The sequence below is a fragment of the Crinia signifera genome, chromosome 7, assembly GCF_055691185.1.
Source record: "Crinia signifera chromosome 7, ASM5569118v1, whole genome shotgun sequence".
Lineage (NCBI taxonomy): Eukaryota > Metazoa > Chordata > Amphibia > Anura > Myobatrachidae > Crinia > Crinia signifera.
The window spans coordinates 100552048-100574443 of record NC_139223.1 but is presented as its reverse complement, the minus strand read 5'-3'; the positions used below and the strand labels follow the sequence as shown (position 1 = coordinate 100574443).

General features: G+C 43.9%; 1 protein-coding gene across 9 annotated transcripts in view; it reads right to left on the bottom strand.

Annotated features, from left to right (window-relative positions):
• KALRN (kalirin RhoGEF kinase) overlaps nucleotides 1–22396 on the bottom strand; it is an 856470-nt gene that overhangs the window by 464850 nt on the left and 369224 nt on the right. For all 9 annotated transcript variants that reach the window (XR_014450786.1, XM_083153542.1, XM_083153544.1 and 6 more), the window contains one exon: nucleotides 10109–10300. Coding sequence is in view for 8 of the 9 variants with exons in the window: in XM_083153542.1 (XP_083009668.1) it covers nucleotides 10109–10300 (192 nt within the window). In the remaining variant the exon portion in view is untranslated. The remainder of the gene's footprint in view (nucleotides 1–10108; nucleotides 10301–22396) is intronic.

Genomic DNA, 22396 nt, shown 5'->3' with positions numbered 1-22396 from the left:
GGGTCCGATCCGATGGTGACCCGCACCCCGCTGTATGGTCGTCATTGAGATCCTACCTGCAGCAGGTAGGATCTCAATAACGACCGACCCGCGGGACCGCGCATCGGATCGGTATCGGTCCACACCAGGTCAGAAAAGGGCCCAATCAGCACACAATCTACATCCAATTGATCGGAATTGGATCTAGATTGTGGGGATCGGGCCCTAGTCGTCCTGGTGTGTACCCAGCATAAGAGGGCAGGGGTGCTTGAAGGCTTGAAATCTGCTCCATTCGGGCCCCCATTACCGAGTATTTTCCTTGCAAATGTCCATTCCCTGACTAATGAAATGGATGAACTGCTGCTTAGCATTAACAGCTGTAGCCTGTTAAAGTCCTGTTCAGTGTCCATCTTTACTGAAAGCTGGTTGAACAATAGTATTCCTGATAATGAGGTTTTGTTCCCGGATAGAACCCTGTTTAGAGCTGATAGAACTTCTGCTGCAGGAAAAACCAGGGGTGGTGGTTTGTGCATTTATATTGACAACAAATATTGCACTAATGCTTCCATTCTGGACAAGTGTTGTTCACCAGATGTGGAATTTTTAATGGTGAAATGCCGGCCATTCTATCTGCCACGTGAATTTACTGCTGTTATTGTAATGGCAGTTTACATTCCGCCCCAGATGGACACTAAATTTGCGCTGGAGATTGTGCATACTGCTGTTGCAAAACAACAAACAAATTACCCTGAGGGTTTGTTTCTTATAGCGGGTGATTTCAACAAAGCAAATTTAAAAAGTGTGCTACCCAAATTCATACTTGCCTACTTTTTGAAACTGATTTCAGGGAGATTCCATACCTCCCAACTTGTGTATGGTTGACATTGTGACCTGCCGCGCCAGAGGCGCGGCCGACCCAGAATGGGGGGGGGGGTCCACAGCAAAGTGGGCGTGGCCTATTAGGCATGATCATGTCCCCATTGCGGACAGACTCGCACTGTGCAGTTTGGATTTTTAGGTGGGAATTGAGTATTCAGGGGTATTGGGAGGGCTTTGCAGGGAATCGGGGGAATGTCGCCTAAAATGGGAGCCTCCTGCAAAATCCGGGAGTGTCGGCAACCTACTATCAGCCTAAACAAACACAGGGGTCATTACCTGCCTACACACACACACAGGGGTCACTACCAGCCTACACACACACACACACAGGGGTCACTACCAGCCTACACACACACACAGGGGTCACTACCAGTCCCTGCATATACACACACACGGGTCACTATCGGCTTACACACACAGCCACACACACACACAGGGGTCACTACCTGCCTACACACACTCACACACACAGGGGTCACTACACGCCTACACACACACAAAGGGGTCACTACCTGCCTACACACACACACACACACACACGGGTCACCGCCAGCCTACACACACACACACTGGGGTCACTACCTTCCCCCCCCCACCCCCCCCCAACACACACACACACACAGAGGGGTCACTAGCGGCCAACACACACAGGTCACTACCGGCCCCCACACACACAGGGGTCACTACCTTACCATCACCCCCCTCCCCACCCCACACACACACACACACACACACACACACACACACACAAACAGGGATCCTACCTACATATATGAACAAATGCTCAGTGCCAGCCTTAAATTCACAGGGATCACTGCCAGTAAACGCGCGCGCACACACACACACACACACACACACACACACACAACAGTGTTGGGCTATACACACAGTGCCAGTGTATTCACACACAATGACACACACATACACACAAAGTGCCAGGTTTAATAGATACACTCATAGGTCACCTACATACACACATTAAAGTCAGTGCCAAGCTAAAAAAACACAAAAAAACAAACAGATCACATGACATAGCTGCCTACACACAGGACCAGCCAGCATGGAGCTTCTGTGGCAGAACAACAACATGTACTACTACTAACCTGGGAACGGAGCACTCCAGCTCCTCCCCCAGCCTCTCCTCCGAGCTCCCAGCTGGCAGGTCTGTCAGTTTCCACACCAGATGCCTTCTATGCTGGTCCCCGTCTCTCCCCCTCCTCCTCTGTGTCTCCAGCATGCAGCAGCAGCAGCTCTCAGATGAGGCAGAGGGGAAGAGGCCAAAGGGGCGGGCTTCACTCACTGCTGCTCGGAGTCTCCCAGCTTGCTGACAGCTAGCAGGCTCTCACATGCGGCTCACACGCTGACATTGCGTAGTACTTCCAAGCTCCGCCCACAACGCGCCGGACTAGCGCATGCGCAGTCCGTTTTTTAAAGCTCAGCTTTGAAATTCCGGGGGAGTGAGGGGGCTTTGCGGGGGACCGGGAGAATGGTGTCTAAAGCGGGAGGCTCCCGCAAATTGCGGGAGAGTCGGCAAGTATGCCCAAATTATATAAATCTGTATTTGTCCCCACACAGGGGGAAATACTCTGGATCAGCTATACTGCAATATTAAGGATGCTTATAAAGTTGTGGTGCGTTCCCACATAGGTCTTTCGGATCATGTATCCTTATTTTTTGCCCCGAAATATAAGACTGTCGCTAAGCGCGTTAAGCCTGTGAAGAAAACAGTCTGTACTTGGCCAACTGGAGCCTTGGAGGTATTACAGGATTGTTTGGACATTACTGATTGGAACCTGTTCATCCAGGCTTACACCTATGATTCTGGGGTGGATGTGGACTCTCTGGCTTCTACTGTTTTGTCTTATATTAATTGGTGCATTGGTAATGTTACTGTGCAGAAATGTTTTAAACAACGTCCTAATGATAAGCCGTGGTTTAATGGGGAGGTGAGATCCTTGTTGCGAAGCAGGGATCAGGCTTTTAAGGGCGGAGATTTGACGGTATATTGTGAGGCTAGAATTCTTTTAAGGAAGGGGATTTGCAAAGCCAAAAAGGAATATTCAGAATAAATTGAACGTCAGTTCAAAAATGACCATGACTCTAGAAGTATGTGGAGGGGAATTCATAGTTTAACTAACTATAAAGAAAGTAGTCCCCTGCATGAAGGAGCTGAGGCATCCTTGGTAGATGATTTAAGTAATTTCTATGCCAGATTTGAAAGGGATAATAGGACCAACGCTTGTAAACTCCCCCCAATAGAGGATGAACCAATATTTGTTCTCTCTGAACATGAGGTTAGGAAGGGTTTGTCAGGGGTAAATCCGAGAAAAGCAGCCGGTCCGGTTGGAATTTGTCTCTTAACACCGGTATTGTTCCGGAAGAGTTCAAATCCACCCTAGTGGTCCCTATTCCAAAGAAAACGAAAATAGAAAGCTTGAATGACTTTCGCCCAATTGCCCTGACCCCCCTCATTATGAAATGCTTTGAGAGGTTAATTGTGGTACATATAAAAAGCCATTTGCCGGCTGGTTTTGATAAAAACCAATTTGCTCATAAACCAAAAAGATCAACAGAGGATGCATTTCTGTCTGTGGTCCATTCCTCACTTTCCCATTTAGATAATGCTTACGTAAGACTGCTCTTTATAGATTACAGTTCTGCGTTTAATACAATCCTCCCTAATATACTAGTAAATAAACTACGCGGTTTAGGGTTATCTGTGATGTTGTGCAATTGGATTTTAGATTTCTTGGTTAATAGGCCTCAACAAATTAAGCTAGGAGATTTTGTGTCCTCTGTTATTAGGATTAGTACAGGCACTCCACAGGGGTGTGTTCTGAGTCCGCTTTTATTTTCCCTTTTTACTTATGATTGTTATCCGCAGGCGGATACGAATCTAATAATAAAGTTCACCGACGATACCACAGTAGTAGGACTCATCTTGGATGGAGATGAGAGGGCATATAGAGATGAAGTTAGTACCTTAGTAGAGTGGAGTAATAGCAATAATTTATACTTGACAAAGACCAAGGAAATTATTTTGATTTCAGACAAGGGAGGAAAACTGACTTAGTGCCCCTACAGATTGATAACTTGGAAGTAGAGAGGGTCAAGGAATTTAATTTATTAGAGGTAATAATTTCACAGGACCTATTGTGGTCGGTAAATATTACTAAGTTGGTTAAGAAGGCTCACCAACGTTTATTTTTCCTGAGGAAGCTAAGAGCGGCGAGATTTTCTCAGGAAAATTTGGTTAGGTTCTACAAAGGCATAATTGAAATCATCCTATCATATTGTATTGTAGTGTGGTATGGTAACAGCACAAAAAAAAGATCTAAAGAAAGTGGAGAGGGTGATTCACACTGCAGAGGCCATTATTGCTGTGATCTGTCCTCTATGGAAGATATCTTTTGTTAGAAATTGTCGGCGGAAAAGAGATAGCATTATCCATGATTGTCACCATCCGTATAATCATATCTTCTGGTTTTTACCATCTAAAAAATGGTTAAGGTGTGCCAAGTCAAGAACATCGCATATGAGCAATAGTTTTTTTCCCTATGGCAATTAATGATTTTAATCAAAATTGTTAATTGTTTCTTTTTGTGTCCTAGAATTTAATTTTGTTGTTGTTCAGTTTCATATTGTGTGACAATGACAATAAACTATTATCTTATCTTAACTTATCTTGTCAGGAATTGGTTTCTTTGAAGCTATGGTGCCTGCTGCGTCCGCGCCCGAGGGCGCCATATTGTGATCATTGCACCTCTTCTCCTGTCCCTGGCGCTGCGGCTGGGGAGCGGCTTTAGAGGCTGACATAGTGCCCAAGAACTTGTCCATCATCTTGGGGGGCCTGCGGGGAGATCTTAAGCGGTTTCTGCTGTGAGTCAACAGCTTGAAAATTGTGATGAGCTATAGCTGGACATGGAGCGGCAAGGAGACCCTGCTCACTCCTTCATGCCGGAAGCGGAAGTCCCTACAACCCACTGTTAGATGCCAGACCAGAAAGGGTGACCTTACTTCCAGAAGTGTGATGTCAGTCTGGGACAGCTGCGTCTCTCACCCGTGGCTGCGGTCACCTTGTGTCTGGCCTCTGCAGATGACCTCAGTGCTTGTGTCTGTATTAGCAGGTCCCAGACAGTCCCTAGCAGCCCCAGCTCTCTATGGCTTGCTTTCTTCAACAAACCCAGTGCAAACTGCATTAAGTATATTGATACTTATTTTTAACTTATGTTTCTTTCCCACTGCCATCCATTGTTTTTAAATACTCATTAGAACTATATTGATTCTATTTTATATGTCACATCACCCCTAATGTTTAAATAGTATCAATTGTATTTTTCATTTATTTAAATAAATGTTGTTATCATTGTAAACCCAATTGATCACTCTTCAATATTATACCCTAATTTTTAGATCACTAATTAATTTAAAGCAATACTGTACAAGAGCTCCACCCCCTTTTTTTTTTCTTTTCTATAACTTGATTGGGAACTGACCTTCCCTTTGTGTGAGCAGCTGGCCCAGCACCCCAAGTGTAGGCGCCCACCCTTCCCCCCTTTTTTGAGGGGACCAGTAGTATTTCTCTTCCTGTTGTCCATTTGTGGCTGTTCATACACTCAGTGTATATGTATTTACAGGATAGAAAGCTGTGATTACAGAATGAGGGATAGTTTTTATTTTTACAGAATGGATAGCAGGTTACTGGGGATCATCACTATCTATGATTTATCTTTTATGTACATTTAAGTGCAAAAAGTCATGGGATAGTAGTATGGGACATCTTGGAAAAAGACTGAACTGCATTAGTTGTAATCTGATATTTTAGTCTGAACATCGGCTAGGCTGCTCATGGCAAGGCAATTATCAAAGTTTGAACAGAGAATTATAGTGAGTTACTGAGTAACAGTAGATTCCATTCCTGAAGATGTGCAGGCTTTCAAGATTTCTTGATCTATGGGATCACGTGTGTACCAGGATACCTCATAAAAAGGCATTAGCACCCACGGTGGACAGCTCAATGGCTGACCACAGGTGTTTAAAAAGACTCAAATCCAATGAGGCAATAAACCCTAGTTGTCCACAAAGCAACAAGCAGGCTGGTGGTGGTTCCATAATGGTGTTAAGTGCATTTACTTGGCACGGGCTGAGACCACTGGTCTGTCAAAACACATCAATAACCAGTAATTCTCCTTCAAGGACTTTATGTATCCCTACAAGATAAAATATTCAAGCAAGAGTGGTCACTGTGTCATTGAACCCAAGTTGTCCCAAACTGGTTCGAGGAGCATTCTGTAGAGTTCTGACGAATGGTGTGGCTATGGATTTGCCCAAAATGAACCCAATCAAGCATTTATGGGATGTGGTGGACTGGTCCATTCACATTCAAGGTCCCACTCCAACAAATATCATGGAGCTGTGGGAAGCTATCAAAGCGGTATTAGTTAACATTTCTCCAAAGGACTTTCCTGTGACATCTGAAAATGATGAAACATTGAATTCCATGACTTATGGCACTTCAGTGTATAATACCTATCAGCATATGATGTAGTAATGCGGCCTTACGCGCAAGCACCGAGCCACGCCTGGTGCCTGCTACGCACAGGTTGAGCGTCAGCTACACAGGACTATGCCACGTGCACACACAGTCGCGCTGCCCACACACGCATGTTACTACAGCCGCAGCCAAGGAAGGGGTACATCTAATAACTGGTCACTACACACTAGTGTGCTGCGGCACACCAGTTGGAAAAGCCTGCGCTCTAGTGTATGGGGCTTTACAGTTAACTTTTCTTCCTTTCTCACAATATGCCAATTCAGTGACCGTCAAATGTCCTCTGCCCATGTTTGCCATCAAAAACTCATTAAAAGAACAAAATAATTAATGTTCTAATTATTCCATCTCAATTATGTGTGCTGAGACTTAATTTAGCTAAATAAATGGAACAATATTTTAAAATATAAAGTGTCTGCCCCTGAGTGATCACTTTATAAATAACCCACATACAGTACATAATTTGCCCTGTACCCTGTTTTTGTTCTGGGAACTAGGTAGTTCAATAGAAAGAAAGTATATGTTTATCAGAAATGTGATGTCTCAGTATTTTTCACACACAAAAAAGGTGAAAGGAGAGATGTCCATATACATATATTCTTTTAGGCTATGTAAATAAACATTTTGTAGTAAGATTTGTAACAGCCAGAGTTTTTGTGGTCATAACTGGTTGGCTTACGGAGACCAATAAATAGTGCAGAAATTGGTCTACAATAGTAGAAATGGTGATGCCATTCATGTCTTAAATTGGCATTGCAACATAATAGCCACATTTGTTGGGGCAAATTAAGTATGCCTTTACTCCGGTGCCACCATGTCTTATGAGTGACAAGGTACAGTACCAGCGATACTAACGTACTGTAACAGGCAAAAGGAAAACTAACTAGAGGATCTAACTGAAAAATTAAATTAGAACTAAAACAATGCCTTGCCGTAACTAACACTGCCGCACGATCGCAAAACCACCGCCATTGCCGATTTCCGGGCAAGTGGCGCCCGGCTACCACATCCCCCAGCATCCTTGGTTGCCCGGACCCAGAGACGCTGGTGCAGGGGGAGCAGGCGGTTGGGAGCCGCCGCTGCCCCCGAATCGATACACAATATTCATCTCCAAAACCAAGAGAATACTCCATGCTCTGTCTCAAAGAGGAGCTGCTCAGTGATTGAGGCCACAGACTACATATTTTACATAATTACATACTTGTCTTTTTTTAAATTTTAGAAAAAATAAGTGTAAAAACACCTTTACAATCTCCATTCACCAAATATTGTGATATGCACCAGATTCCTGAAAATTTTCCCTGCACCACAAAATAGATTAAATGTTGATTGATATTGTGAGGTAATACAGATGGTTATTACATATAATTAAATAGTCGTTAAGGCCGAATAAATATGTGTGTCCATTGAGTTCAACCTTGGTTAGTGTGTATGATCTATTTGCTACATCCCATACTTGTTAGCCACTGCCCATTCCTTCCCGACACTGCTCTGTCCACTGCAGTGGTTGGGAGGACAGGGGCTGGTGGCGGACAGCACCCACTGTGCTTCAGGCGGCAGGGATGATTCCGAGCAACGCCTCGAGCCTCCGCGGGGTAATTGACAGTGGCTTAGCGTCAGGGTGTTGCTCGGCAACGGCCCGAACGTCCACCCGGTGGCTTCCTGGGCAAGCGGCTGATGTCATATGCCGGTGGGCGGTAATTTGTACTCCTAGATCCTTTTCCAGTTCTGATATACCCAAAGCAACAAGCTTAGTATACCTACTCCAATATCGTTAATAAATATGTTAAATAAAAGGAGCCCTAGCACCGACCCCTGCACTCCACTTAGTACTGGTATCATACTTGATATTGCATCGTTTACAACCACTCTCTGTTCTAAATTCAGCAGCCAGTTTCCTACCCATCTACAAATATTTATTTATCAACCTCTTATGTGGCACAGTATCAAAAGCCTTAGCAAAATCCATATATCTGGGTTGTTGCTGATTCCTCATAAAGGCTTAATGAATTTGTTTGGCACAAGCCATTTTTAACAAGCCCATGTTGGTTAATACTGATTATACCATGGAGCGCTAAATGTTTTTGGATACATCTCTTAAAATTCCCTTAAATAATTTACCCACTATTGATGTTAAACCCACAGGTCTATAATTTGCTGGGTCATCCCTTTTTCCTTTTGAATATTGATACTACCTCTGCTATTCTCCAGTCCTTAGGCTCCTTACCAGATACTGAGCCGCTTTTTTATGTCATCTGTCGTGAACTAAATATTAAGTTGGTACTCTTTACCTAGAAGGGCGCCAGCGATTGAAATCGCGGGCGTCGGGGGTAAAAATCGCGGTGATCGCGGTCATCGCGGGCATCGCGGGTAAATCGGGATGGCCGCGATGCCCGCGATGACCGCGATCACCGCGATTTTCCCATAGGGAACAATGTTAAAACGGCAGATTGACCGCGATTTTACTGTTAAATGCCTCAATGGACCCGATTTGGGGCCAAATAGGCCAAATTAACCCTTAAATGTCCCCCCAAATTTTTAACGCCACCCCACGATCCACGCCAACCCGAAGCGTGGCGAGCGCAGCGAGCCCGCGAGGGGCGGCGGTATGCGTCCTCCGACCTTTTCATGCCCTACTATCCACTAGGGCGTGGTGTGAGAATATAATAGTGTGGCGAGCCCGAAGCGTGGCGAGCGGACGCGGATACCTTCACAGGTAGACGCGTCCCCTCGCGGGCTTCACAGGTGTCCGCGTCGCCACGGACACCTGTGAAGCCCGCGAGGGGACGCGCATAACTGTGAAGGTATCCGCGTCCCCTCGCGGGGTTCGCTGCGCTCGCCACTCTTCGGGCGCGGTGGCTCGCTGCGCTCGCCACACTATTATATTCTCACACCACGCCCTAGTGGATAGTAGGGCATGAAAAGGTCGGAGGACGCGTACCGCCGCCCCTCGCGGGCTCGCTGCGCTCGCCACGCTTCGGGTTGGCGTGGATCGTGGGGTGGCGTTAAAAATTTGGGGGGACATTTAAGGGTTAATGGGCTCTGTGGCCCATTTAACATTGATTCCTATGGCCAAATCGGGTGGATTGAGCCATTTAACAGTAAAATCGGGTCCATCGCGCCTTTTAACATTGATTCCTATGGGAAATCGGGAGCATCGCGTCACGGGCATCGCGGGTACATTTATGGCCGGCCGCGACGCGACCGACACGATTTCCATGTTTAACATGGGTTTCAATGGGAAATCGCGGGCATCGCGTCGCGGCCATACATAAATGTACCCGCGATGCCCGCGACGGGCGCCCTTCTAGGTAAAGAGTACCATTAAGTTCTAGCTGGTATTTCCCATTTATGGTACCTGTGGGTTACACTGTCTGCTCCTCCCTAGTAAACACTGGTGAGATATATTTAACAGTTTGGCTTTTTCCTTATACTCAGTAAAGCTATTTCTTTTGATATTGGTTTATCGGCCTATGTTCTCTTTTATTTTTTAAATATATTTTTTGAATTATAGTTTTTATTGAAATAAACAATCAAAAACAACAAAGAAGGGGAATAAAAAAGAAAGGGGATCAAGGGTTAGGAGGAACCCAGATACAACATGAATAAGTTACCTGATAAAGCAGAAAAGAGATGGGAACGTTACAGCAACCATCTATGAATACAAGTAAGTAACAATCAGAATGGCTGTTACTGTACCTCTTTGGTGTGGCTGTGGAATGACACCGACATGTCCAATAGTAGCTTCCTCTGCTCCACTCTCCGTACAAAGTCTTGGATCCGGACCTCCAGGTGTCTAGCTGCCTTGTAAATCTCCTCTGGGTCGCACTCTCCAGTCTGAGCCAGCTGCTCTGCAGCTTCCAGCAACTTGTCTGCATTTGTGTATGTATTCTGTCAGAAGATAAATTGCCTTATAGATCAGACACTAAGTAAGAATTATACTACGCTTAAAGAAACAGTTTTTATCTGTCATAGTTTCATGACTATTAGGCCACTGCAGGGGGTGCTGTTTCATTGCTTGTCACAGATGAAAATTCACAACAAAATTCTTATATATATGATACTGTATAATAGAAACACATACTGTATATGCACAGGTGTATCCCCAGAAGTGAGCATACACAATAGTAGCATTAGTTATTTGCAGAAATAACAGGGACTTTTCATACAAAAGGAATATAGATGGAGCCACGCTCATCTAGACTGTCTATGGTGTTTGGCCTGGCAACTTGCCACAGTGCGCCTGGTCGCATGGAAGCACAATAAATAGCACAGCTTGGCGTATGACGCTACAGAATGAGTGCAATACCAGCAATCATCCACCAGATGTCACTTTTTAAAATCACCACTGTGCATGCATCAAATGTCTAATGCAAAGCTATAACGAAATAATCCAGATTGCGTGTGCATAAAGTGTCCATCGAAATCCACAATAGTGCAATAACTACTTTAATGTACATTACTGTACTGTTCAGTATGTTAGACACTTTTTTTGGAAAATACTATTGCATACAGTAGATGTGTGTCTCATTACTTATTTATAGTGGGATACGGTGATAAGTGAGTGAGTATACAGTACTTTCGCAAGATGGGGTGTGCATGCTTTTGAGAGGTTTGTGTGTCCCATTCTCTTCATACGGCGCGTCGAGACCGGTCGCTGCGGTTTATGGATCTATACTGTAGGTTCCACTTGTGTAAGGGGTGCCATGAACAAAATTGTGATACTCCAGGGTGCCAGGATACAAAAAAGTTTGGGAACCACTGCCAAAGACAATAATGAGCCCCTTAATTCAGACCCAACATGGGTTCCGACATTTGCCGTTAGACTTATGGGGGGTCTCAGAAAATGAGGGTCCAAATCTTCTGGTAGCTTTACATCCCCCCTTCCATAAGATCCCAGTTTTGAGCTGATTGGACCACCAAAACCAGAGATATTAAGCTTTAAGCCCATTTTAATTAATCTATAGGGTTAAGCTATAGCAATTCTATAGCAGCATGGTTTTATACCAAAGCTGTTGACACTGTAACAAATGCTGTACTATACAAAATTAGAGTAGAACAGATTATCATTCCTCCACAACTCATTGGCCATATTGGTTACTAGACAACTCCCCATTGTCCATGTTTAGCTAGAGTAATGAGAAGTTGCTTAATGCTGGCTGGTCAGCTCTTCCCTCACCTGGAAGACTGCTATTTTCACAGTCAACGAAGCCAGTGTGAATACTGTAAATTGAGTCCAGGTCCCCTAGCCAGAAAGCCCTGAAAGCCAAGAGTCTCCTCTTCAATATGATACAAGTCTGTAGTCTTGAAGACACCTAGAACCAGAGATACCAGCATGCAAAATGGACACATCTTCCCTACCGTGGGTGGAGGGGACCCAAACCAAGGTTGCATGCCATTTCCCTTGCCAGTATCACATAAACTAGTACACCTATAACCAATGGGCATGTTATACCAGGCATATGGAAGGTATAGCGATGCTGGATACTCTCCCGTTCCCATACTCATATTACTGAACACAGAGACTCCATCTTCAAATTATCCACACACAAATGCTTGTTGAGTGACTTCAGGGTAAGAATGGGCCTGAAATACCTGTGTGGTTTGGGAACTAAAAAGATGATTGACTAGAACCCTCTTGTCCATACCCCTTTGGGTACCAGAACTATCACTCCATTCTGTATTAGAGACTCCACCGCTCCAAAAAGTGCCCGTCTCAGAGGATCCCTAGGAAAAGTAGTGGTAAGAAAACATTCTGGGGCCAGGCCCTGTAAGTTTAACCAGTAACCTTCAGAGACCAAACTTTGAACCCGAAAGTCCTGAGTAGACAGAAACCAGCTAGTCTGAAACTGAAAAGAGGACCCACCCTGTGAAAGCCAGAGCTTGAAGGGACTACTTAGATTCTAGATCCACTTCCAAAGCTCCAACACCTTAGCAGCAATAGTGGTAGCAGAAACACGAGAGGCCAGCTAGGCCGGTCATGTACTGTCTCACAGAAATGGGTACTTATATGTTAGTCGGGCGCCCACTAAGCTATTTGCTTAGTTTTACGCGTCCCCTCGCTACGCTCGCTGCGCTCGCCACACTATATAAAATCGACTCCACGTGGACATGGATAGTGGGGGTATGAGCGTGGGCGTGATAGTGGGCGCCCACCTAACATATAAGTACCGAAATAATGTTCTGCTTCTGCCAATCTAAATAGCTTGCTTCTGCCCAATTTTGAACTGCGGACCTCACGCGTATGATGTGATTATGATAACCAATGCACTACAGAAACTTCTTCTGTACTACAAGCAGGCATGGTGTAACTATTCTCAAATCTACTAGGAACGACACTGAGACAAGACTTACAGTCTGCACACAATGTGTACTGATCCAACTGTCCACAGCAGTTTAACACACATGTCTTGTAGTTAAAAAAGCATGGCTGCAGCACCTCCCTTAGCCATAGCGGATCTACACATAAAAATATAGTGCATAAAATTGTAATACAGAATAATGTAACCCAGTGGTGCTTACTGTATATGTATCTGTCACCTCCAGATCCTCTGGTGTGGTCACAGGAAGGCACCAATGGAGGAGGAAGCTCAGCTGCATGTCCGTGACATGTAATGGTGCCATAATGTAGTTCCGCAGCAGCGTAGTTAATGGCACCCAGGCTGTAGCCAGGAACCCAGACTGTTTTGGAAGGGATGTAACACCTCTCCCCCTTAGCCGCTCCCAGTGCTAATCCTCCTGTCTCTGTTATGTTTTTATGTTTATATGCTTGAAATTCCAATCATTAGGACAACTAATCACTGCTGAACTCCTTTATTATGTTCGCTCTCTAAACAAACAGTACACTGAACTACACCCACTTTCCAGTATGGTCCTAGGAACTGTCACTGAAGAATCAGGCTTACACATACATACGTACATACATACATGCATACATACATAAATAAGTATGGGAGTGTCTAAAACCATAAAGCATTCTAATGCAATAACATCACACTCTCGATTGTGCCTACCCTTGCTCCAGGATCACAGTGGAGTGTCCTGCTAAGCAGGACTCCTCTACCTGGCTACCGGCCTCCTTAGGCACCCATCTGGGAAACCCAGACAATGGGCCTGCCGCCACAGATCACCCGTGACCTCCCTATAACAGGAAGCTAGCGTTGTGATCCCTGGGGCCCAGGAAGCTCTACAGCATACACCCCCACACCTGTGGGCACCTAAACGAACCTGAAAGTCTTCTGGGATACAGCAGCAGAGGAGCCTGGATTTTATAGTATAGTTACATAGTAGTAAAGGCTGAATAAAGACTTGCGTCCATTGAGTTCAACCTTGATTTGCGTGTATGATCTATTAGTTTCATCCCTTAATAAACGTACAGTAGTGTATTCTGATATCTTTAACAGATTATGAGTATTGTTTGTACCCTTGGATGTTTTTAATCAATAGATTTGTCCAACATTATTTTAATAATATTTATTGTGTATGCAGACACCACCTCTCCAGGAAGAAAGTTCCACAATTTAAAGTTTTTGTTTCCTTCTAAGGGAACGAAATCTTCTTTCCTCTAATCTAAACTTATGCCCACGTGTCCTAGATTCCTTCCTTACAGAAAAAAAGGCTCCTGATAGTTCCTTATATTGGCCCCTTATATATTTGTACATGTTAAGCATGTCCTTCCTTAAACATCTCTTCTCTAGCGTAATCAATCCCAATTTGTTCAATCTGTCCACGCAGCTTAAATTATCCATTCCCTTTATTATCTTTTGTTGCTCTTCTTTGGACTTTTTTCCAGTTCTATGATGTCCTTTTTATGGTGCATAGTGGTGGGCCCAGAATTGTGATCCGTATACTAGATGCGGTCCAACCAATGCTATGTACAGTTGCATAATTACATTTGAGTCACTAGTCTCCCTGCTCCTTCTTATACATGCTAGTATCCTGTTGGCCTTATTTGTTGCGACATGACATTGAGAACTACAACCCAGTTTGTTATCAATTTGGACTCCTAGATCCTTTCCAGTTCTGAATTACCTAGTGCCTCCCCCTTCAGGTTACAACTAGCACACTGGTTATGTCTCCCAAGATGCATAACTTTGCATTTATCCACATTGAACTTCATTTTCCAATTTTTTGGCCACTCATCTAGTTTATTAAGATCATTCTGAAGCGTGGAGATATCCTCTATTGTTCTAATTACCCTGCTCAGTTTTGTGTCATCAGCAAAGATGGAAACTTTGCTAAGTATACCCACCCCAATATTGTTAATAAATATGTGACCATGGCTGTGAGGGAGTGAGGAGGTAGGAGCGTGAGCTCCCTAGATAAACATCCATGATATCGGCATATGCGGCAGCCCAGGCACCCGCGACCCGGACTTGAGCAGCGTCTTCCGGGGTCAGGTGGGGGGGACAAGCCGGAGACCCCAGTGAGGTCAGTGAGCGGCTGCTAGACACAGGGGACATGCGTCAGCAGCATACAGCGGCACACAGGCACCAGAGTACGGCCTGCACTCCCCAATCAAAACACCAGCACACTGTCAGCCCCAGCAGAACCAGACACAGCAGCCTAGAGCCAGGCGGGAGGCAGGCATGTGGAGCACTCAATGGCTAGCAGCAAGACGCCAAAACGCCGCCACACTACCAGCCACAGCACCACAAGATATAGCAGCCTGGTGCCGGGTGGGCTGCAGGTGGGTGGAGAATTCCCTGTACAGTAGCAGGACGTCAGCAGCGGAGGCAGACGGAATATTGCAGATGCCAGACCCAGTGGAAGGAAACCTCCAGTCTTCAGAGACAAACAAACCTGGTGCAATCAGTACCAGAGAGGCTGGTGTAGTATGCTTTTTTCTTTTTTTTAATCTAATTTTTGCTTGGTTCTCTGGAAAAACTGTGTGCTAAAAGTAATTGTTAAGTAATATATATAATCGGTGTCCGCATGCCAGAAAAAGTCCACCCAAGGCACCAGTATACATAAAGTACAGTATAAGGTTAAGGTGTGTGTTTGGACTCTGAAAATTGGGACGCTCTAAAGGGTATAAAGCAACTGCTGATAGAAACAAAGCTCTGCACAGGTCAAAGGACAGAGACTGATATACAGTAGGACCAGTGGAGTCAAAGTGAGAGTGAGAGGCCAGATATCTGTACGGTCCTGCCAGCCTCTTAATTGTCCTGGTTCCCCCTGGCATTATTACTGTTTCGGCTGTGAACAAATACGGATAAAGTGTGAGAGAGTGAAAGCTCTCTATCCCAGAGGTGGTATCCGGGGTCTGTTATACATGGATATAAACTGCCTGCTCAAAACTTCCTTGATAAAAACACCTCAGCGCGACTGGAGAGGTATGCCGTATTCAAGGCAACTCATCGCAAACACCAAATACCACGCCGCATACTACACCATCCAAAAGCAAGAGCCCCCAGAGATCTCCAGAGATAACCTTAAGGTGCGTACACATGGGGGCGATTTTGTGTAATATCGTGGGAAATATGGTCGCTGAGTGACCATATTGCCCGCGATGGGAGTGTGCACCGGCGATAAATCGCCGGGTGCGCGCTCACGTTTTTACCCCTGTAGTGATCGCTGGTCGCAGGAACATGCTCCTGCGACCAGCTGATTTCCACTGCCAGGCTCCCCCCGGCAGTTTATTTTTCATCAGCGACCATCTCTGGTCGCTGATGAACAGAAGACACAGAGCAATAAATTGCTCAGCAATATATTGCTAGCAATATATTGCTGAGCAATATATCTCCCCCGTGTGTACGGGGCTTAACAGCAGGTCCTGGAGGCAATTAATACACAGATTTATAAACTTCCTAAATGCGCCACCTAGTGGGGTACAGCTCTAATTACACCAAGATAAACTTTTCCCCAAAAGTTAAGAGATATACAGTAAAAAACAAGATACTGTAGTGTCACACTAAGCGATCCCACAAATATATAATGAATTCACTACAACTTACATCAAATTTTCTGTAAATTAGGGGGTTCAATGCAAATCCTGGAGATGATTCTGAAACAACTCAGAAAAAAGGAGACATAGTGCAGATAGTAGGATCACCATGAAAAATAAAAAAAAATTGATATCCCACTCACATATTAGGTGATGTTATAAAGGCAGAATATGGACACTGAGGTCCTGCATAGATCACTCTGACCCGGTATTGATGTGGAGGTTCAATAAGTACCTACAACTTAGAAAGTATATGATAGTGCAACACTTTATGGATAAAATAACACAGGTTTATTACAGGTTTGCACTCACATTAAACTGGATATCAGTGATCAGGATATAAAGTGGATATCAGCCAAGGATAATACTTGCTCCAGGCTCCTCCAAGATAGCAGATAGTTAACACAGCAAGCAGAGTCCAAAGCATCTTCCGTGGGTTCCAGTGAGGTGGTGTTTTGCTGTGTTAACTATCTGCTATCTTGGAAGAGCCGGCACCCCGAGAATAAGCGTGCAGCAAGTATTATCCTTGGCTGATATCCACTTATCCAGTTTCACAACTGCCTGTTTTTAAATTGTTTAATGTGAGTGCAAACCTGTAATAAACCTGTGTTATTTTATCCATACAGTGTTGCACTATCATATACTTTCTAAGTTGTAGGTACTTATTGAACCTCCACATCAATACCGGATCTATGCATCCATGGGGCAGCACAGATGGTGTAATGATTAGCATTACTGCTTCACAGTGCTGAGGTCATGGGTTCAATTCCCACCATGGCTCTAACTGTGTGGAGTTTGTATATTCTCCCCGTGTTTGCGTGGGGTTACTCCGGGAACTCCGGTTTCCTCCCACAATCCAAAAATATACTGGTAGGTCAATTTGCTTCCAACAAAAAATTAACCCTAGAATGTCTGTGTGTGTGAGTACAGATTGTAAGCTCCACTGGGGCAGGGACTGATGTGAGTGAGCAACTATACTCAATAAAGCGCTGCGGAATATGTATGCCCTATATAAAAAACTGTTAGTAAATAAATAAATAAATATGCAGGACCTCAGTGTCCATATTCTGCCTGGAGGCAATTGCCAGTAGCGAGCAGTGCCTATCGGAAAAAAATAAATGGAGATTACTGACAAACTGAAATTACATCAATAAAAACAGAGCTCAAAGTAACCAACAAGAGAATTAAGGAAACAGAAAACCGTATCTCTGCATTAGCGGATACAAACAAACAATAGTCCACCAAAGTAAATACCCTGATTCAACAGATGTCAGAGATTAGGACAAAAATATCCGAAGTTGAATGCAGACTACGAAGGAATAACCTACGCTTCGTTGGATTCGTCTCCAGTCTGGAAGCCGGGACCACGGCTGCAGTAGCTGGCTGGGAGTCGGTACACATCTCACTGCACCGCTAATCACGGAAAGGAGTGTGAGGGAGAAGTGCGGTTTAACCCCTCTCACCTTGGTTTCAATTAGCGGGATGAACTGATTCTTATACCCACACCAGACTTCTTGTGAGTGACTCTATTATTTTTATATTTTATATATTTTTTTTTTTCTTGCAAAGAATTTTTTAATGTAAGATCTTTCAGCAACACAATATAATTAAATTGCCTGTAACAATATTTAAAGCACTGGATTGGTCCGCTGTCTGTAACATCTAATCCCAAGCACCTGTGTTATATATTTCTCCAAATCCTCTTCTTCTTACACAAAGTTGTTAAAAGTGTATGTGGTATGTCAATTTATATGTGTATGTTTCGGTCCATCGGTTAAGCCCAGCAGAAGTGAAGGTAACGGTGGCAATCCCCGGGGAAGATTAGCGGGTCGACCTGGGAGGTGGGGTTTAGTTCAGGAAGCATGGTGGGTAAAGTTGTAAGAGCTGGGTATAGATGGTTAAAATATTAACATGGAACGTCTGGGTTATTAACAACAAAATCAAGCAATCCCTTGTTATGGACCAACTCAGAAAATTCAAGGTTGATATTGCATGCTAGGTGGAAACACACCTGATAGGGGGGAAATTACTATCATTAAAGAATAAATGGGTGGGGAAAACCTACCATGCTCCCTATACGTTCTCCTCCCGAGGTATTTCAGTCTTGATCAGGAAAACAGTACCTTTTATGTGCAACAGGGCTTTGATAGACCCTGGAGGGAGGTATATTTTCCTGGATTATATGTTAAATAATATCCATACGCTGTTGTTGTTTATGTATATTCCACCTCCTTTTAACTTTGAAACCCTGGTAAAAGCAGCGGAATTTGCAGCTATGCACCCACAGGTCCCTATAATCTGTATGGGTGACTTTAATAACGTCATGGATCCACAGGTAGACAGATGGAGGATTACCTCTCTAGGTACGGCCAGAAGTAACAGAGGATTCTACAATTATATATAGGATATGGGATGGGTGGATATCTGGCGGGTCCAGAATCCAAAAACTGTACAGTATTCCCGTTATTCCGCAACCCACCAGGTCTTCTCAAGAATTGACCTTATATTGGTAACACAGAACCTTGTAACACAGGTGGATAGGGTGGAGTATAAAGCAAGGGGTATCTCCGTCCTCTCCCTAATGTTAATGGTGCTATCAGAAATAAAGGACAAAGGACAGGGATTTAATTTAATGGGCTGGCTGCAAAATATGGGGCAGGAAGGTGTGCTAAGTGCCCAGTGGGAGGAATTCTGGTAATTAAACAGTCTACCACACCAGCCATAACCTGGGATGCATTCAAAGCCTTCATTAGAGGTACCTTAAAAAAACGAATTGGAGAGATAAAAAAAGAGAATAGAAATAAAATCCAGGAGTTGGAAAGAAAAAGTGTCACCCTGGAAATAAAAGGTCTAACTAGTAGGAGTGAGGGATTGGACGGATGCACTAAAGGAGGAGAATCTGAAATTAATGTCACATAGTGCGCGCAAGAACTATCAGCACTCAGACAGACCAGGCAGATACCTACAAGCAGTAGATAACAAGTTATCCGGGTTTGAGGTGCTTGATATTGGTATGCTTTGCTGAGCAGCAGTTCAAATTTGGGGTAGTCAGCCCCAACACAAACGGATAACGAGGAAACAGGAAGAGGGTGAACTGCACTGAATGAAACACAGATGTGTAGCAAATGTTACATTTAATAAAAATATTGCATATAAAAACACATTTTATGTTACACAATTAATAAAAGAATCCTAAAAATTAAACTGTGGTAGTGCACTTATTGGAACGGATATAAATAATTTGAAATGATAGTCACCAATTCTGTCCGCCAGTACTGGGGAGCAAAAAGATGGTATTTATCCCCTTTTCTCCTGATGGTTGGTGGGATGTTGTTTATCACCTTGGAGGGAGATTGTGCTTTGGATAGGATATTGTTTCTCCAGCGTAATCTACTACCTCCGTATTTTTACTGTAATACGATCTTTCTGATGGGGAGCCCAGTTACGGCTTTAAGGGGGTGGCGTTCCTCCTAGATGTAGTTGTTGCCGTGGGCTGTAGTTCAAGGTCCCAGAGGTGATCGGTCAGTGGTACCGAATGGGTTGTTTCTCCTATATGGGGATTCAAATTGGCAAGTGGTGGTGGCTATCCAGTTCAAACAGGTTTTGGTCAAATGGCACTCCAGCAGTGGCACCTACGCGTTTCGCTGCTCTAGGCAGCTTTTCAAAGCTCTAGGCAGCTTTTGTGAAAAAGCTGCCTAGAGCAGCGAAACGCGTAGGTGCCACTGCTGGAGTGCCATTTGACCAAAACCTGTTTGAACTGGATAGCCACCACCACTTGCCAATGGAAGCGAAGATTTTGACTAAAATCCTGGCAGCCAGGCTAAATAAACATATATTAAAAATAATTCACCCGGACCAGTCGGGGTTCATGCCGGGTAAGGCCACCTGCCTGAATCTCCGTAAACTACAAAGCCATCTCCAGATGCCAAAGGAAAAGGGCATGTGACCGGTGGTTTCTCTCGATGCAACAAAAGCATTTGACGTAGTGGAGTGGCCCTACCTCTGGATAGTCCTAAGGGCCTTCGGGCTGGGGCCCAAATTTATCAAATGGATACAATTATTATATACTAAACCTTCAGCTTGGGTCTCAGTGAATGATTGGACATCACCGGCATTTACGTTGGCCAGAGGGATGAGGCAGGGGTGTCCTTTATCCCCTGTCTTATTTGCTCTGGCAATAGAGCCCCTAGCCTGTCTTCTCAGAACACACCCGAATATTAGAGGCTTTAAAGTAGGGACAGGTAGAGATGTAGTATCCATATTAGCGAACGATCTTTAAATATACCTATCCAACAATTTCACAGATTTACCTATAGCTTTAAAAATAATAGATGAATTTGGCGAATATTCAGGAGTGAGAATAAATTGGAAAAAATCCCATATCCTTTTGGCAAACCCTCCAGATTCTCCTCCTTCTCCCCATCCACTCCCTTTAAGGTGGGTAGTGACATACAATTACCTGGGAATTTGGATTTCCAAAAACCCAAGGGAGTTTATCTCGCTAAATATCCAACCCCTGCTGGAGTACCTAGATACAAAATGTAAAACATGGAGCAGATTACCTTTAACAATGACAGGTCGTATAAATCTGTTGAAAATGGTTATACTTCCAAAAATCCTATACGTAATCCAGCAATCTCCAATATATATCCCCAATTCACTTTTCAGGAAAATCAATAGTGTCATCTCATCATTTATATGGAATAACACACGACTTAAGGTTTGGTTGAAAGCCTTAATGCGGGAAAAGGACGAGGGGGGCCTGGGACTGCTGGATTTTAGAGGTTATTATATTGCAGCTCAATTAGCGCAGATGAGGGCTTGGGTGGGCGAGGACCAGGGCAGTGAGATGATAATAGACCTAGTGAATATATCAACTCCAGGGGCTAACCCATTGTCCAGACTATTGCAGGGTCATATAAGACGTAGGGACCCCCCTCTGGTCGTGCAGGCCATTAAAGTATGGAGAGAAGCAAATAAAATAATTGAATATGAACGTATAGACCCTCAGCATCCGATTGAAGATAAATGGATGCTAGGGGAATTGAAGGGACTACAGTTGAGGGAGGTTGGGGGTCCCTATTGGGTTATAATCTCAGTCAAGTATATACGGAGGTCGGACTTAAGTCATTCCTCCAGCTGAAGGACGAATTCAAGTTGCCACAGACGCACTTTCGATATTTTATGAGGAGAGCTCCCGCACCAGCTTAGGTAGATAATTTATGGACTGTCCTTACTCCACTGTTTTAGAAAGTATAGTAGGGTAGTAGGGTGCACAGGGCGTCCTTTCTGATATTAGATAAAATATAACCTTTTAATGAATTTTTGCAGATAAAAAGGTGAAAGTTTTTTTTTTTTTAAATATAGAAAGACAGATGTGATAAAGATAAGAAGATTAGAATAAGTGTTGTTTAAAATAATGTCGGACCACTAATTAAATCCTCTATTTGCAGGGATATGATGTCCATGTGTGTTTTTGTATATTGCTGTCAGAGAAATCAATAAATTTATGATGTGCACCACTCTTCTCCGTGTGTCTCTGATGTTTTATATTCTTTTGTAGTCAGTGCAATTTTTATTCAGGCACAGAGATAGTGTATGTCACTCTGTTATTATTATGTTACCGATGTATCTTTAAGGAGTTTACAAATGTATTGTTTTTTGCGGAGTTGTACAATTTCACATTAGCATACACACCATACAATCTTTTGATTGGTTATACAATTTTTGCAGATATTGTTAGTTAATTTAAAATAGAGTTCTGCAGTATGTAGCCTTTGTGTGTTTATAATGAATTTCCACAAAAATGGGTGTAGCACTTTATACAAGTCCCCCCGGGGGAATTAGCTGCTTTTATTTATTTATTTATTTACTTATTGCCGTCCTCCAGTTTCTGTTAGCTGCAGCTCACAGGCTTCACAGCATACAGTCTCAGCCACCTTGGGTGCTTAGTGACTGCGACTTGGATATGCCCAGTCCTTCTGTTGCAGGTACCGTGGCTCGCTATGATTATCTCCTCTTGACTGCAGAGGTGGGCAGTG